The following is a 15,827-nucleotide window of genomic DNA, read 5'->3' as shown; positions in this document are numbered from 1 at the left end:
TATAGTTCTCCAAGTATAGATCTTTTACCTCCTTCGTTAAGTTTTTTCCCAGGTATCTTAATTTCTTTCTTGCAATGGCAAATAGGATTTTTGGGCTTTTTTTGTTTGTTTGTTTTTTTCAGTTTCTCTTTCTGAGAGTTCATTATTGGTGTATTAAAATGCCATTGATTTCTGAATGTTCATTTTGTATCCTGCTACCTCTCCATTTCACTGATCTTTCACTTATTTCCTATATCTCTCCATTTTCTCTGACATGAAGATGTTATTTTATATGAAATTGTGGTTATCTGATTTTACAAGATTGAACCTATTTAATGGCTTTCTTTCAACTTGGAAAGATGTTTGTACATAATGTTGATCCACTTTTTAAAGAATTCCATGGCACATAAGATTAAAGTGGTGTGACCCACTCATCTAGTCCAGCATTTACTATTAAACTTGGAAAGATGGGGTCATCCATTGACCTGACTCCAAGGTGCATCATACCCCAAGTGTTCTCCCATCCAAGACCCACGCGACTGAGTCCTGGAGAAGGAATGTGCTCAGGACCTAGAAGGACATGTCAGACTGAACACAGTCCCTCCCACTTATGAGAACAGAGTCCCACATGCAAATGTCTCTTCAAGCCCCATGGTGAAACCTCTCTGGGCTAAAGAAACCATCAACAAAACAACAAGAAAGCCCACTGTATTCTCCCATATTTGCAAATGTTATCACTGATAAAGGTTTCATCTTCAACATCTACAGGCAGCTTATACAACTGAATAAAAGGAAGTTAATGATCCAATTAAAAAATGGGCAACGGACCTAAATAGAATCTTTTCAAAAGAAGACAGAAGGAAGGCCAAGAGACACATGAAAACATGCTCAAAGTCAGGAATTATCCAAGAGATACAAATCAAAACGACAATGTGGTACCATCTCACACCTGTCAGAATGGCCATCATCAACAAATCAACAAACGATAAGTGTTGGCGAGGATGAGGAGAAAAAGGAACCCTCGTGCACTGCTGGTGGGAATGCAGACTGGTGCAGCCACTATGGAGAACAGTATGGAATTTCCTCAAAAAACTGAAAATGGAACTCCCATTTGACCCAGTAATCCCACTCCTAGGAATATATCCTAAGAAACTAGAAACACCCATCAGAAAGGATATATGCGCCCCTATGTTCGTAGCAGCACAATTTACAATAGCTAAGATTTGGAAACAGCCTAGGTGCCTGTCAGCAGATGACTGTCATGTACATCTACACAATGGAATACTACGCTTCCATAAAAAAGAAGGAATTCTTACCATTTGCAGCAACCTAGATGGAATTGGAGAACATCATGCTAAGCGAAGTAAGCCAGTCAATGAAAGAAAAATACCACATGATCTCACTCATTTGTGGATAATAAAGAACATTATAATCTGATGAACAAAAAGATAGATACAGAGGCAGTAAAGCATCAAACAGACTGTCAAATTACAGCAGGAAGATTAGGGAGAGGTGGGGGAGATAAGAGATAAACCAAAGGACTTGAATGCATGCATATAAGAATAACCAACGGATGCAAAGCATTGGGGGGTGAGGGCATGTATGGAAGTGGCATTGGGGGGGGGCAATGGTAAGATATCCTCTCTAATAAAATGGTAATATGCAAATTAACCATCACTCTGCTACATAAGCCACGCCCACCAGCCAAGCCACGCCCACCAATCAGGACAAGTATGCAAATTAACACCAATCCAAGATGGCTACAGCCACAGAGAGCAAGGTTTCCCAGGTAACAGAGCAAGCCAAGCTTTCCATAGCCATTGCAGGCCTAAGCCTCCACTCAAGCTACAAAGTTTCAATTATAGAAGGTAAACAAATTCAAACAAATGGCAGCAGAATGGAGCTTGAGAGAGCAGGCCAGGGTTGCCGGTGGCAACAGGGGAAGCAAAGCTTTCCGCACACCCTGGCCGGGCTCACCCGCTTAAGGCTACAAAGTTTCAATTGTAGAAGGTGAATTAACTGCCACAGAAATGGCTGCCGCCCCAGAAATGGCTGCCACCCCAGGCTACAAAGTTTCAATTGTAGAAGGAAAATAAATTCCAGATACCAGAGCCTCCCCTTGGGTTGCCAGGAGGCATGGCCGGCCTGCAAACCACCACAGGCCCCTCGCTCAGGCCGCCCCACATCTCAAGGGAACCCCCACCCTTATCTGTGACACCCTTCAGGGCAAACCATCTGGCCCCCACCCGTGCACCAGGCCTCTATCCTATCTAATAAAAGAGTAATATACAGATTGATCATCACTGCAACACACAATATAGCTGCTCCCATGTGGACACAAGATGGCCACTACAAGATGGCTAGCAGGAGAGGGCAGTTGGGAGGCACCCGGCCTGCAAGGGAGGGCAGTTGGGAGGGACCAGGCCTGCAAGGGAGGGCAGTTGATAGGGACCAGGCTTGCAAGGGAGGGCAGTTGGAGGTGATCAACCCTGCAGGAGAGGGCAGTTACGGGTGACCAGGCTGGCAGAGGAGAGTAGTTGGGGGCAAACAGGCTGGCAGGGGAGCCGTTAAGCATCAACCAGGCTGGCAGCGGAGTGGTTAGGGGGTGATCAGGCTGGCAGGCAGAAGCGGTTAGGGGCAATCAGGAAGGCAGGCAGGCAAGCAGTTGGGAGCCAGCAGTCCTGGATTGTGAGAGGGATGTCCGACTGCCTGTTTAGGCCCGATCCTGGTGGGGAATTAGGTGCCCCTTAGCATTGGCAGGTCAGTATAAGGCCCTGACCCGGATCAGGTTCGCCGGGAGGGCAGTGTCCCCCAGAACCTGACACTGCCGTAAGCCATATGAGGTCACCACAGAACCGCAGGTAGGGACTCACGCAGGCTCCATAGCTGACGCCATGGGGCACAGTCATACACACACATGCACACAGATTCACACAGAGTTCCAGACTCCCACCCCAGGAGTCTCCAATCCTATGCGGTGACCACACTATTCAGGAGGTGATCAAGCTGCCTTTCTGCCTTCGAGGGGGGCCTGAACTCGGTCCAAGGTCCCCGGGGACACTTACCAGTCTCATGTCCTGGTCCTGGCAGACTTTATTGTCTTCCCTGGAGTCCGTTCGAGGACAGCAGTGGCCGACTACTTTCGGGCCCGGCGAGGGTCAGGGCCCAGTGACATCACCAGTGGCGAGCCTTCCTGTCCTTCACGGGAACCCGAAATTAGCGGCTGCCTCTGATGGCTTCTGACAATGGTGGCTCAAAGGGCCAGAGTGGCTGTTGGCTTCTCAGAAAACAGGGAAACAAATGTGATGGCAGAAACCAGGCTGGGCAGAAGCGACAATCCAAATGCACTCGGAGGTTCAGAAAAAGACTTATTTGCACCACTGTGGGCTCAGGGGAGTTCTCTCCAGAGGCTGAGCCCTGCATCCGGGTTCTGACCTTTTTTCATACATGATAAGCTTCCGGATATTCAGGGGGCTTTCCACACATGTGGCAGCCTGGGCGGTTGGCTACGCATCATGCGAGAAGCTAGAGAGATTACAGAAGCCAAGAGGATGGTTCTGGTGGAGCAAGTAAGGCGAGGGTTACCTGCTCTCGGCTTGCCTTCTCCCTCTGAGGCCAGAATCACGAGGGCCACTTCTTCTTTCTGATTGAGTGCCACTCACTGGTCTGCCTCCACACAGGGAAGGGTGCTCTTCATGGAGCTCAGGGGTCACTAGCAGACAAGGAACCCTCACTGTCAGCCCACAGCCCACACCCACCCTCCCCCAACCCCGTGTGAAACAGACATGGATGGGGAGCGGAGGAGCACGCCATTGCCCTGAACCCAAGCAGTTTAGAGGAGACCTTACCCAGGGACTGAGGGACACTCAGTGCTCAAGGGCACAATTGGGGGGAACTGTCAAGAATTGGCCCTAAAGGAACCTGTGGCCACTGTCACTAATCCTGGGACAGTCATCCACAGCGCAAGGCCAGCTGCTGACCAGGTCTCCTCTCCAGGCCCGAGCCTCAGGCTCACTCAGGGCTCTTACAGACTTACAAGGACTGCACAGGACACTAACGTGAGGTGTTCAAGCTTTATTGCAGATGCTGGCAAGCAAGCTGTCAGAGAGAGTGGTGTGAAAACATCCACGGTTCACACCCTGGATGTGGGCCAGGACCCCTGCAGCCGCTCAGAAATGTGGGCTTGAGCTCTGCCAGCAGGATATGGTGACTTTTTGCAGGTGTTTCTTCATGTTGCCTGACTTGTACAGGGGTCCGAAGGCTAACTTGTTGTTTACTTCCCACGAACGTTCACTTCAGTGACTGTAGTGGTCTGGAGAGTTCTCACATTCGTGGCTACACCGAAGAGGAGTGCAGCTATGACTGCAAGCAAGCGACCAAACACGACTCTCAAATACACCACTGACATACCACTTTCCCTCACTGTCCGCGTTCTTCTTGGAGGGGGTCCACTGTCCACACTCCCTCCGGCTCCAGTGTTTATGCACCGGGGAGGGTCCAAGCCTACATGGCAATGGCAGTTCCTATTATTGTTGCACACGCCCCTGTAGTTGCATTTCGAAGGGGGACAGTTGTAGTCTATGGCCGCCAGAGTAGCATTGCAGAAGCCCTGAAGACAGAAATTTCCACCCCCACAGGGGGTACCAGGTCTCACAGCACCCACATCAGTTGTTTCTGTCGCACGGTGTGCACCCACCCCAAAACACAAGAACCCCCCTACTATGGAGTGATGGAACCCCACATGTTCCTGCAAACGAGGCAGATGAGTGACGTTGACACACTGTAGGCGTCCACACTTAACGTCAGCTTGCCCACAACGAGCTGGACGGAAAAACTCAGTAACTTTACAGTGTCCAAATCGGTGGCCCTTTCTATTTATGCCATAGCAGACATCTGGAGCGCTCAGCGCCCCTTCCCCAAAGATCTCCTTGCAGTGCATACTGCGGTCCGTACAATTGCCATGGTAGCAGTAGCCGTCCTCGGTGCACGGGGTTCCATCTTGCAGATAAAAATCACTGGGGCACCGCGTGTCCTTCCCCTTGCAGTACTCGGGAAGGTCACAGATGTTCTGGATTGGTCTGCAGAGCGTCCCCGCGGGCGTGTAGGTGCAGTTTGCACAGCATGATTCCCTGTTACAAATGCTCCCAGGTGTAAAGCGGCAGTCACTGTCGCAGCATGGGTTGGTGTAACACTGCTTGAAGGTCCCACAGTCACACTGCTCTTTGTCTTCCACCACAGAGTTTCCACATCGAATGGGTGTCAGGCTACTGTTTGAATACACTATTTCTCTGAAGATGCATCGGTCTACATTATTATTCAGTATGTGTTGTGTGTGTGCAAAGGAACAGTTACTGAATGAATCTGTCAACACAGGGTACGTGTACATGATGCAGGTGGCCCTTCTCTGGCAAACACAGTCGCTCGTATCTAACCACAAACCGATAAGAACCCCTATTTGGTGGGAGGCTATAATTGATAACAATAAATAATGTCTGGATAGGTGGCCCAGAAAGATGAGATTTGTTCTACTGCATATCCCGTATAGTTGTGGCTCATGATTAAGTTCATGGGGCCCATATCTGTTCACAATCAAGGATGGATATGTAAGAAAATATTTGAAAATGTTGTGAGCATAATTCTGAGCATATGGACCTTGTGGCACATCATAGTTTCTCATGTCTGCAGGCTCTCCCTTATTATAAATGATGATGAGGCTGATGTAGAACCTCATATTAAGACCTCTCAACATGGCGTCTATTAAACTACCTAGATGTACCAGGAATTGGGCACACTGTGACACATTGTTGTACAGAGTATAAGTGGAATGGGCACTCATAACACAGCCTTTCATAGTACCAAGGTGGGATGAATAGAGCTTACTGCTGACCCTGGAGGCTGCACTGGGGTTCGGGTCAGAGAATAGCGGGTGCCTCTCAGCCTTGTGTCCCAGCGTGGACATGGGTCCTGTGGCGTTAGTGTCGGCTACGATCTGAGAAATGATGTGCTCAAACCTCTGGGAATCCTTGAGGGGTTTGATTTCATAGGCCAGGTCATCCACCTTCATGATGCCTTCCAGGCCCCCATAGCACGTGTCCACGGTGACCATGGAGAGAGGGACGTCTTCCAGGTAGCCCAGGTAGTAACAGTCGAGAGGGAAAAAGGGGTAGTCCACCTGCAAGGCCCCCTGGTCATCCTGAGTCATCACCACCAGCTGTCCAGGCCAAAAGAGTCTCTTGCGCCGCATGTGGAGGACGTGTCTCTGGCCCCCGAACCTCAGGCTGTAGGAGAGCCAGCCTGCTGCCAGCACGGCTTTGCCATGGTGCAGCTCCTTCCTGGGAATCACCACCTCCGAGGAGATGTAGCGCCAGGAGGGACGACCTTGAGAACACTGGGCGGGACCCAGCACCACCCAGAGCCCAAGCAGCAAGAGGGGCGTCCTGAGGGTGACCGGGCCCTCTGCCAGCCTCATGCCCTTGGTGGGGGAGAACCGTGGATGGGAACGGAGAGAGGGAGGGTCCTCAGTGAAACCTGGTCCCCACCATCTGCAGTGGCCACTTCCTGCCAAGGGCAGAGTGGCTGGGTCAGCTGAGGCAACAATGACAAGGCGTGGCAGTGGGTGGGGCTGGGTGTGCATTCAGCTGGGGTTGAGGAGGGGGAGGTGGGAACCCTGTTCGTGAATGCTAAGGTGGAAATAAAAGAGAAGGAAGCAGAACCATGTGCCATTGCATCCATGTCAGGCTTCCCTGTAGCTACTTGCACACATGCTATGTCATTACAACAAAGTTATATTCCATACTGTGGACGAAAGACCGTCACATACTAACCTGACTAGCTCAGGGGAGGCCTGCATGGCGGCCTGGCAAACTCAGTGACCTAAAGTAGCCACAAAGGATGATCTGAACTTAAAACATTTTCACTAAAAAGCAGTTTATACTAGATAGTCATGTTCTAGGCCAGCATCTTCCCTGAAAAAGGTCAGTCTTTACTTTAACTGAGCCTATTGTCCTCTTGCATCTATGATAATGTCAATGTAAAAAACCATTGCTGGTTAGCCAGAGATGGGTAAGATTCCTCAAGGAAGGAACAACCTAAGACAGGCACAGTCTCCGAGGGGCCATCAGGAGAGAATTTTGGTATCAACAGAGGTGGGGCACAGACCCTCACACCCCCCCCCCCCCCCCCCCGCCCAACATTGCAGAGGCCTAAACCCTAGTCCCTCTGAGGGAGGTCTCCTGCCCCCATGGCTGCTTCGTGCTTCCCATGCCCAGCTCAGATCAGGACCCAGGTGACCGACAGAGACTTGGCCTACAGCAGCTGCCCTCTCACTCCAACAAGAATTGTTTGAGTTGTCTTATACCCATGGTGTGGGGAAGTGGGTTTACGATATCTAAATCCAGCCTGCCACCAGGAATGCTCAGGACCTACTCAAGAAGGCAAATAATCCCTTCCACCAATATTTACAGGGTAAAATCAGATTGTTGTTAGAGTAATAAATTTGACAGTAAAATAGTAGTCAAGTTTTCAGGCAAATTTAAATTGGCTAGTTGAAACAAGCGAATATTCTAGAAAAATTAATTGTACTGGACAAAAAGGTGTTCCTAAAGTGTTAACTAAAATTTTTACTGGTACTTCATCTCATGATAAAATTGTGCACTATGTAATGAACCTAAAACAGTAATATTATAGTGCAAAAAATTAAAATTTAAAAGCCATCAAGACTACATTATAAAATGTTCAAAAGCCTCCTAACATTTAAATCAAAAAAGGAGGGGATAGTAGAGGAATATCATGTAAGGAAAAATATCCTGTAAGTAAATTACATCTAGAAAATTAATACTTTAGAAAATTAATTGTAAGGCTAAAAGCAAGACACCCATGAAAAACACACAAGGTGTCAAAACAAGACAGAGGAAAATCATTTGGGCAAAAAATGAAATAGGATCCCAAGTCAAATTTATAGAAAATATTCCTTTATTAACTTTTGGTCGAGAATACGTTTGTATATTTTCAGAAAACAACTCCGAGACCATGTGGATTCCAGCAACAGAGAGGAATCGACAGGACTACTCCAGCCATGAAGACAGAAGAGAAGCAGTCCAGAGACGGAAGACGCTGATGTGGCCTTCCCATACTAGCAGTTAGCAGCTGTGCATCACTGCAGGTTGCCCAGGACCAAACCAGAGAGAGTTGGACCTGCATTACCACCATTTGTCCACCATCCAGAACTGTAATGTCGGTGCTGACATGTACACATAAGGAACTGTTGGACATTGAAATTGGGTCTCAAAAGAACTGTTGGCCCAGAAAGAAACTCACTACAGACTGATTCATTTGCCTGTCAGCATAACCATGATTGCTTGTCTCATTTTCGGTTCTTAGAAGTGTATTTCTAATAGCACATGATCTCACTCATCTAGGGGAAATAATGAACAACATAGACTGATGAACAAGAGCAGACCCAGAAACATGGAGGCATGGATCAGACTGTCGGGCCTCAGAGGGAGGGTAGGGAAGGGTGGGGGTAAAGGGGAGAGATCAACCAAAGGACTTGTGTGCAAGCATATGAGCCTAACCAGTGGTTAAGGACAACAGGGGGGTGGGGGCATGTGTGGGGAGGGGTGTGGGATGGGAATGGGGGGATGAGAACAAATATGTGATACCTTAATCAATAAATAAATTAAAAACAAAACAAACAAAAAAACCATGGAAACCTGTTGTGGTCGAAAGGGGCCACATGCTAACCTGACAATCTCAGGGGAGGCCTGCATGGCAGTCTTACAACCTCTGAGACCTAAAGTAGCCACAAAGGATGGTCTGAAATTAAACTTTAACTAAAAGCAGTTATGGTGGGTAGGTAGTTATGTCCTAGGCCGGTATCTTCATTGACAAGGTCAACCTTTACCTTAACTGAGCCTATCTATCTGTCTTTTTGCCTCTACAATAACAGGCCCTTGAAATGTCTGGGTGACTTGGTAATCTCCCTTTTTCTGGACCCCATAGGCACAACCAAATGTGCTAGGCACAGGACAGATACCACAAATTCCTTCATTATCATGTTAATTGTTTCTGCACCCACCTAAGTATGTGTCCATCATTTCACTTTTTATCCAATCCCAGGGGATTCCCCAGCTCTGCTTTCTCCCACCTCCTTCATCTATCACCAGTGGATTTCATGTAACCCACCTACGTCCCTCCTTTGATTGCAATGTATAAATACAGATGTAACCCGCCAATCTCCAGAACATTATCTCAATTCGTTGAGTTTCTGCTTCCTGGCACATGTCCACAGTTTGGCTCCAATAAACTCACAAAAATTCTTTACAGGTCTCAATGGGTTTTTTCGTTGACGTTATGTTAACAGATGTAACCTGTTTATGTTAATGTAGCACAAGCATCACGAATTGGCACAAGGCCTCTTCTGTTTGATCGTGTGTCACTAGTTGGCATGAGGCCTCTTCTGTTTGAGCGTCTATATACGCTTCTACTGACCAGCTGGCAATGGGCCGCTTTCTACAGCTGCTCTTGTGGGGCTATTTTGAAGAACTACTTTGTCTAATGGCTCCTAGAGTAGCAATGGCTGCTTGATCTACAATAGTCTCTCCTGTATGTGCCTACGACTTCTCATGTCTTCTCTGTCTAATGAGGACCAGTGCTCCCAACAGTTGGCATGGTCAAGCAAGATCGAAGAGTAAGTGCTCCCACAATCCCCCCAAAAGGTTGGTTTCCACCCACCGTTTTTGTCTTTGAATCCAATCTTCAGCTTTGTGAGACAAAGCACTCTGACCGACCACCACAGCATTTTTGTTTCACTCTCTTCCCAGGACAACCCCTGCCTTTCCCCTCCCCTCCCCTCCCTGCCCCAGGCGTGTTACCATCATCTTCCTCACTCCCAAGCTCCAAGGGCTGTTTCTTTGCATTCATAACTTGTTTGCTAATCCCATTTCTTCTAGCCATTACTTCCTCTCCCTCTGTGATTTGCCAGATAAATTTTCTCTTACAGTTTGGGTCATGGCTCTGAATTCTTTCCCAGACAGAACCCAAGTACCAAGGTTGCTGACCCCAGCTTTGATCTGACTCCACAGGTCAGACGCCGGGTGCCCATCCACCATCTACAACACACACCATGTAGAGTCCTCATGTGGGGCTTTGTGGCCCTTTGGGGAAGTGTCCCTGTTTGGGGCAAGACATCCCGCAACTTGGGGGTGGCCCACATGGTAACAAAGGATAGCTGGGACCCAGGGAGGGACGAGGAGTGCTGTGTGCTGCTCCTTGTTAGGTCGCCAAAGGAGCCAAAGGAGGAACACAGGAGACCAGAGTGGGGAGGGATTTATTTGGTCATCCGCACACCACGTGGCTGAGCCTGTGTGGTGCCAGCACCCAGTGACAGCAGTCAGCGGCCGTTAAAGGACTTTTGCGGGCTTTTTGGGGGCCGAAGACTTCTTTATGCATACCCGGAGGGGAGAGAATGGACGTGGTCAGCACAAGTGAAATGTGGCCTCAGCAAAGGGAATATCCATAGTGAAATGACCTAAAAAGCCAGTTCCCGGGGGAGGGGTATTGATTCAATTTCTCCATCAAACCTAACACTCCTGAGGTTTTCTGTATTCAGGTTAGGGGAATCAGGCACTCCTGGGAACAACCACGTTCAGATCCCCTGTCCCCACCCCCACCCAGCCTCTCTCAGGGAGCCCACATCCACTTTCCCCCCTCTTTTGCTAGGGGAAGAAATGGTAATCCTGCTCTGTGAACTGGGATTGTTCTGTTCTATTAGAGAATGCATATCCTCACCTGGCTGAGAGTTGCACTGCCCGGGACATGGGAGTATTGGAGAACTACTACCCTGGGAAGATCAACAACCTTGTTGCAGAAAGAAAACAATGGAGTCCCAGATGATCTTGTGCTTTGCAAATCCCCAGCCCACATTGCCTGTGTGGACTGGAAAGGGGCTACATGCTGGCTGGCGGGCTTGGGGGCTGGGCAGGGGGAGGGGGGCGGAGTGCATGGTAGTCTTTTAGGAAGGGATGGGGGTGGGGGAGGACCACAGAGGATGGTCTGAAATTGAAGACCTTTGATTAGAGAGCAGTTTATGGTGGGTGGTCATGTTCTAGGCTAGTTCCTTGGCAAAAATCAACTTTGATCTTGGCTGAGCCTATTGTCTTTTTGCATCTGGGGGTGCATAACTGTGAAATGTCAGAGTGACTTGTGGCTTCCCTTTTTCCGGACCCCTCAGGGTGAGAAGGCTAAAAGGCTAAGTCCAATGTAACCCTGATATTTGGGGGGTGGGGGAGGGGCCTAGCAATCTGCATCTGTGCCAGCAATCTAATGTACATTCTTTTTTTTAAAATAAATCTTTATTGTTCAGATTATTACAATTGTTTCTTCTTTTTTCCCCCCATATCTCCCCACCACCCGGTTCCCAACCCCCCCTCTGCCCTTACCTCCCCCCTGTTGTCCTTATCCATAGGTGTATGATTTTTGTCCAGTCTCTTCCCGTACCCCCCACACAGACACCCCTTTCCCCCTGAGAATTATCAATCCACTCCCATTCTATGCCTCTGATTCTATTATGTTCACCAATTTATTCTGTTCCTCAGATTTTTAATTCACTTCACTTTTAGATTCACTTGTTGATAGATATGTATTTGTTGTTCATACTTTTTATCTTTATCTTTTTCTTCTTCTTCCTCTTCTTAAAGAATACCTTTCAGCATTTCATATAATATTGGTTTGATGGTGATGAACTCCTTTAGCTTTTTCTTATCTGTGAAGCTCTTTATCTGCCCTTCAATTCTGAATGATAACTTTGCTGGGTAGAGTAGTCTTGGTTGTAGGTTCTTGCTATTCATCTCTTTGAATATTTCTTGCCACTCCCGTCTGCCCTGCATAGTTTCTGTTGAGAAATCAGCTGACAGTCGTATGGGTGCTCCCTTGTAGGTAATTAACTGTTTTTCTCTTGCTGCTTGTAAGATCCTCTCTTTGTCTTTTGCACTTGGCATTTTAATTATGATGTGTCTTGGTGTGGTCCTCTTTGGATTCCTCTTGTTTGGGGTTCTGTGCGCTTCCTGGACTTGTAAGTCTAACTCTTTCACCAGGTAGGGGAAGTTTTCTGTCATTATTTCTTCAAATAGGTTTTCAGTATCTTGCTCTCTCTCTTCTTCTGGCACCCCAAAAATTCAGATATTAGTACGCTTAAAGCCATTCCAGAGGCTCCTTACGCTATCCTCACACTTTTGGATTCTTCTTTCTTTCCGCCTCTCTGGTTGGGTGTTTTTTTCTTCCTCATATTCCAGATCTTTGGTTTGACTCTTCGGGTACGGTGATCTACAGTTGAGTGTCTGTATATTCTTTATTTCAGACAGTGTATGCATAATTTCTGACTGGTCCTTTTCCGTTTTTTTTGGTATTCTCATTAAGGTCTTGAAGGTCTCTTCAAGTTTCTCAGCAGTTTTTGGAAGATTCTTGAGTAACCTTATAAATGTGGTTCTGAACACTGTGTCGTCCATTAGTTTGCTTTCCTCCATCTCTCCTACTCGTGACATACTTCGGTGTCTCCGCATTTTGGCTGCCTCCCTGTGTTGATTGAGTGGCTTTGTGTGGTCAGTGACCTATAGGGGCCAGTAGCTCAGCTTTCCCAATCACTCTAGGTGGTCACTCTTTGTACACCCCTTTGTGGGCTCAGTGGAAAGTCTTGGTGTAGTTAAAAGCCCTGATTGCTGTTGGTACACTGGGAGGAATTGACCTCCAGGCCAATTGGCTGTGAGGACCTGCTGTGTCTATAACGGAAGAATTGCTGTGCTGGAGACACAGTAGGGCTTTGGTGCTCACTGAGTCTGCCACTTGAATGTGTCCCTTATGAGAGTGGTTGAAATCTGGTGTCGTCCACACCGACCACTAGATACCCTAGTGTCTGGATCTCCAATGGGGTGCAGGTCTGAGGCCTCCCAGCAGGAGCTACAGCAAGAGCTACAGTTTTCTCCTCTTTGCTTGGGTGGTTTGGGAGCAGTCTGACTGGAGCTGCAGTTAATTTGGTTGAGCTGCCACAGAACAGGCCATTTATATGTAAAAGCCGCTGTGTGGAGCCTGGGCAGGTTTGTAGAATGTGCGGGGCGGGGTCTCAGGGCGGGGCGGGGTCTCAGGGCGTCACTAGGCTGAGGCGTGGCCAACGGCCATGGCTGCCTTCAGCCATCTTTGCCTTTCCGCGTTTCCAAGTCCCTGTGTCCCGCGCTCCAGCGCAGCGAACCCTGATTGCTGGGCGCACCTCTGCAAAAAAGTCACTCTCACTCTCCGACCGATGGCCGAGAGTCCAGCTTCTCCCCGTAGGCGTCTGGGTCCCCCGCGTGTCCCCAGAAACTGGAGTTCAGAGTGATCGGGAGTTTGTCTCCCTTCGGTTTGAAGAAAAGCCGCGCGCCCAGTCGCCCGCCACCAGCCGGCTACGCGCGCGCCTGCATACCTCAGCTCTCCAGCGTTTGCGCTCCCTTCTCTTCTTAGTTGTAAATCTACCACTCAGCCAGCTTTCCCGTGGTTCTGGGTGGTAGACTTTTGTCTTTTAGTTGTATTTTTGAAATGGTTGTGCGAGGCGGCAGTTTAGTTGTTTAACTTTGCCGCCATCTTGGTTCCTCTCCTAATGTACATTCTTGATGACCTATAATTAAGTCACTGCCCCTTTCTCCACCGACTGGTCTTGCAAGACCTGTTACCTAAATGCTCCCATCTTACAGCACCATAAACCATGACACAGCCCCTGGAGGGGGGTTATAGCGCTGGCGCCAGGCCCTTAGGTATGGTCTCAACCACCAACACTTGTGTGTGGCTTTTTACAAAGCCTGAGAACGGTCTGGAAGTATAATCCATATTTGGGGGACAAAGACACCAAAAGGGGGTAAAAGAGGGGCTTCCATCACATGGGTTTGCTCAGAATTTGAGAGGCAACCTCCTCTGAGTCCACTGGCCTAATAAAGCTGTGTAACTCCATTTCCCTAAGCGTTGCTTGGTTTCTCTCTGGTCTTCTAAAACAAGGGCACAGCCAGGGCGGGAAGGATACCGTAAGTTCCTTCGTTGCTGTTATGTTGGCTGTTGACTGCTGACTGTCCTGTGCCCACCTGGGTAGAAGTACGTGTCGCTTTACTTTTCGTCCATTCCCGGAGGCTTCCCCGCGTTGTTTTCTCCCCCCTCCCTGGTCTGTCACCGGTGGATCTCATGTGGCCCACTGCGTCTCCACCTTTGCTTGCAGTGTGCAAAGCGGTGTGAAGGGACTGCGGATGTCCGGGGCATTACCCCAATACATTGAGATTCTGCTTTTGGGTAATTGTCGACAGTTGGGCTCAAATAAAGGCACGGAAACTCTTTACAGGTTTGAATGTTTTTTTCCGTTAACACTTCTAATCTGTAACCGTCACACACATTTTTATTCCTTTGGCCTACTTCCCCAGGTAATCTTTGTCCTTCTTACCTTACAGGCCGCTGGCTTACGGGGGGATGCAGAGCAGGCTTTGGGGGTGACCTGCCCGTCTGCCACCTGGCGGGCGGCTCGGGATAAACGCTCACGTGAGTCGCCCCTGTCTGCTGGACTGGCTCACGGAGCCACAGGCGCCCCGACCCCGCCCCTCGGTTGCGGGGCTTCCCCTCCAGCCTCTGCCCTCACTCCTTAGCCCACGACTCTCACCCCAACCCCCAAACCCGGCGGGAGATGGGCGGGCCCCGGCCCAATGGCCCCCGGCTCCACGGCGGGGTGGGCGGGGCCGCGCGGCGGGATTCGCCGGTGGGCGGGGATCCGGGTGGGCGGGGACCCTGCGGGGATTGGGCGGCGCGCCGGAAGTGCTGTACGGGGCCTCCAACCGGGCGGCTGGGCACCCGGAAGCGCTCGCCCCTCGCGGGTGTGTCGGTGGAGCGCAGGCCGCCCGGACGCGCGGGGCTGGCTGCAGCCGGGGCCGCGGTGCGCACCTGCTCCCCGCTGTTTCCGCAGCCGGAGGCGGCCGGGCGGCGGCGGGCGGCGCGATGCGGCTGGGCTGCGGGGCCTTCGCCGCGGGCTGCGTGGTGATCGAGGTGCTGGGAGTCGCGCTCTTCCTGCGGGGCTTCTTCCCGCCTCCCGTGCGCTCCTCCTCCAAGCCCGAGCCCCCGGCGGCGCCCGAGCCCTCGGCAGGTAGGGCCCCGCTCCCGGCCCGCTCCTTTGCCGGAGGACCCTCCTCCTGAGCCCCTCCCGGACCCCCCACCCGAGGCCCCTCTCCTGACCGCTCCAGCCTCTCTCTCTGTGTCTGTCCGACAACTTGACAACCGCGCTGTCAGCCCCGTTTCGGCCCTCCGGTCTGGTCACCGAAAGCCAGCGCTCCCAGCCGGGCCGCCACCCTCCAGCCCGCGCCCCTTCCCCGAGCAGCTCGGAGCCCCTGGGTTCCCGGCACCCGCTTTGCTCATTGAGTCACAACAGATAGGGATCCCTGCTGAGCCCTCGCTTTTCTCTCTTACATTCCGCCAGGCCCCTTGTCGCCGGTAGTGACGACCGCCTGCAGGGACCCCTGCTCGGTTCGCCCTCCCGGCAGGCCATGCCAGGGAGAGGCTCCGTCTTGCCCCAGGTCCACACACTACGAGCCGCTGACCACGTGAACACAAGTGGCAGAAGCTCGCCCTTCCGCGCAGTGAAGCGCGTGTTCGCAGGTCCAGCGCCTGCATTTACCGCTCCAGGGCCCTCGCCTCGGCAGGGACTCCCCGGGCCCAGAACTTCCTGACTCGGTCCTGGGGCTCCCGAGCTACCTGGTGGGAGCCGCCCCCCACCCTGTAGGGGAGGGCATTGTTCTGTGGGTGGGTGGGTGGGTACGTGGCAGGAGCTGTGCTAGAGAAGTGGGCAGCAACTAGGT

General features: G+C 50.6%; 2 protein-coding genes across 4 annotated transcripts in view; one reads left to right on the top strand and one right to left on the bottom strand.

The window, feature by feature from the left end:
* LOC307104132 (GPI ethanolamine phosphate transferase 2-like) overlaps positions 1–14,640 on the top strand; it is a 44,971-nt gene extending 30,331 nt beyond the window's left edge. Inside the window, exon 3 of one of the 3 annotated variants that reach the window (XM_079778804.1) lies at positions 14,436–14,640. In XM_079778804.1, coding sequence (XP_079634930.1) covers positions 14,436–14,627 — 192 coding nt within the window. In that variant the 3' untranslated portion in view covers positions 14,628–14,640. Of the gene's footprint in view, positions 1–747; positions 904–7,990; positions 8,505–14,435 lie in introns of those variants that run through there. The other 2 variants (XM_079778805.1, XM_079778807.1) reach the window with 2 other exon arrangements.
* Positions 2,480–7,075, bottom strand: LOC307101192 (disintegrin and metalloproteinase domain-containing protein 21-like). The gene has a single exon (XM_079773904.1). It carries the CDS (start codon positions 6,611–6,613, stop codon positions 4,253–4,255), a length of 2,361 nt encoding a protein of 786 aa, XP_079630030.1. The 5' UTR covers positions 6,614–7,075; the 3' UTR covers positions 2,480–4,252.
* Positions 14,641–15,827: the final 1,187 nt, after the last annotated feature.

This window comes from Cnephaeus nilssonii (assembly GCF_951640355.1).
Source record: "Cnephaeus nilssonii genome assembly, chromosome: 1".
NCBI lineage: Eukaryota > Metazoa > Chordata > Mammalia > Chiroptera > Vespertilionidae > Cnephaeus > Cnephaeus nilssonii.
The sequence above is the reverse complement of the archived record's forward strand: the minus strand, read 5'-3'. Positions and strand labels throughout refer to the sequence as shown.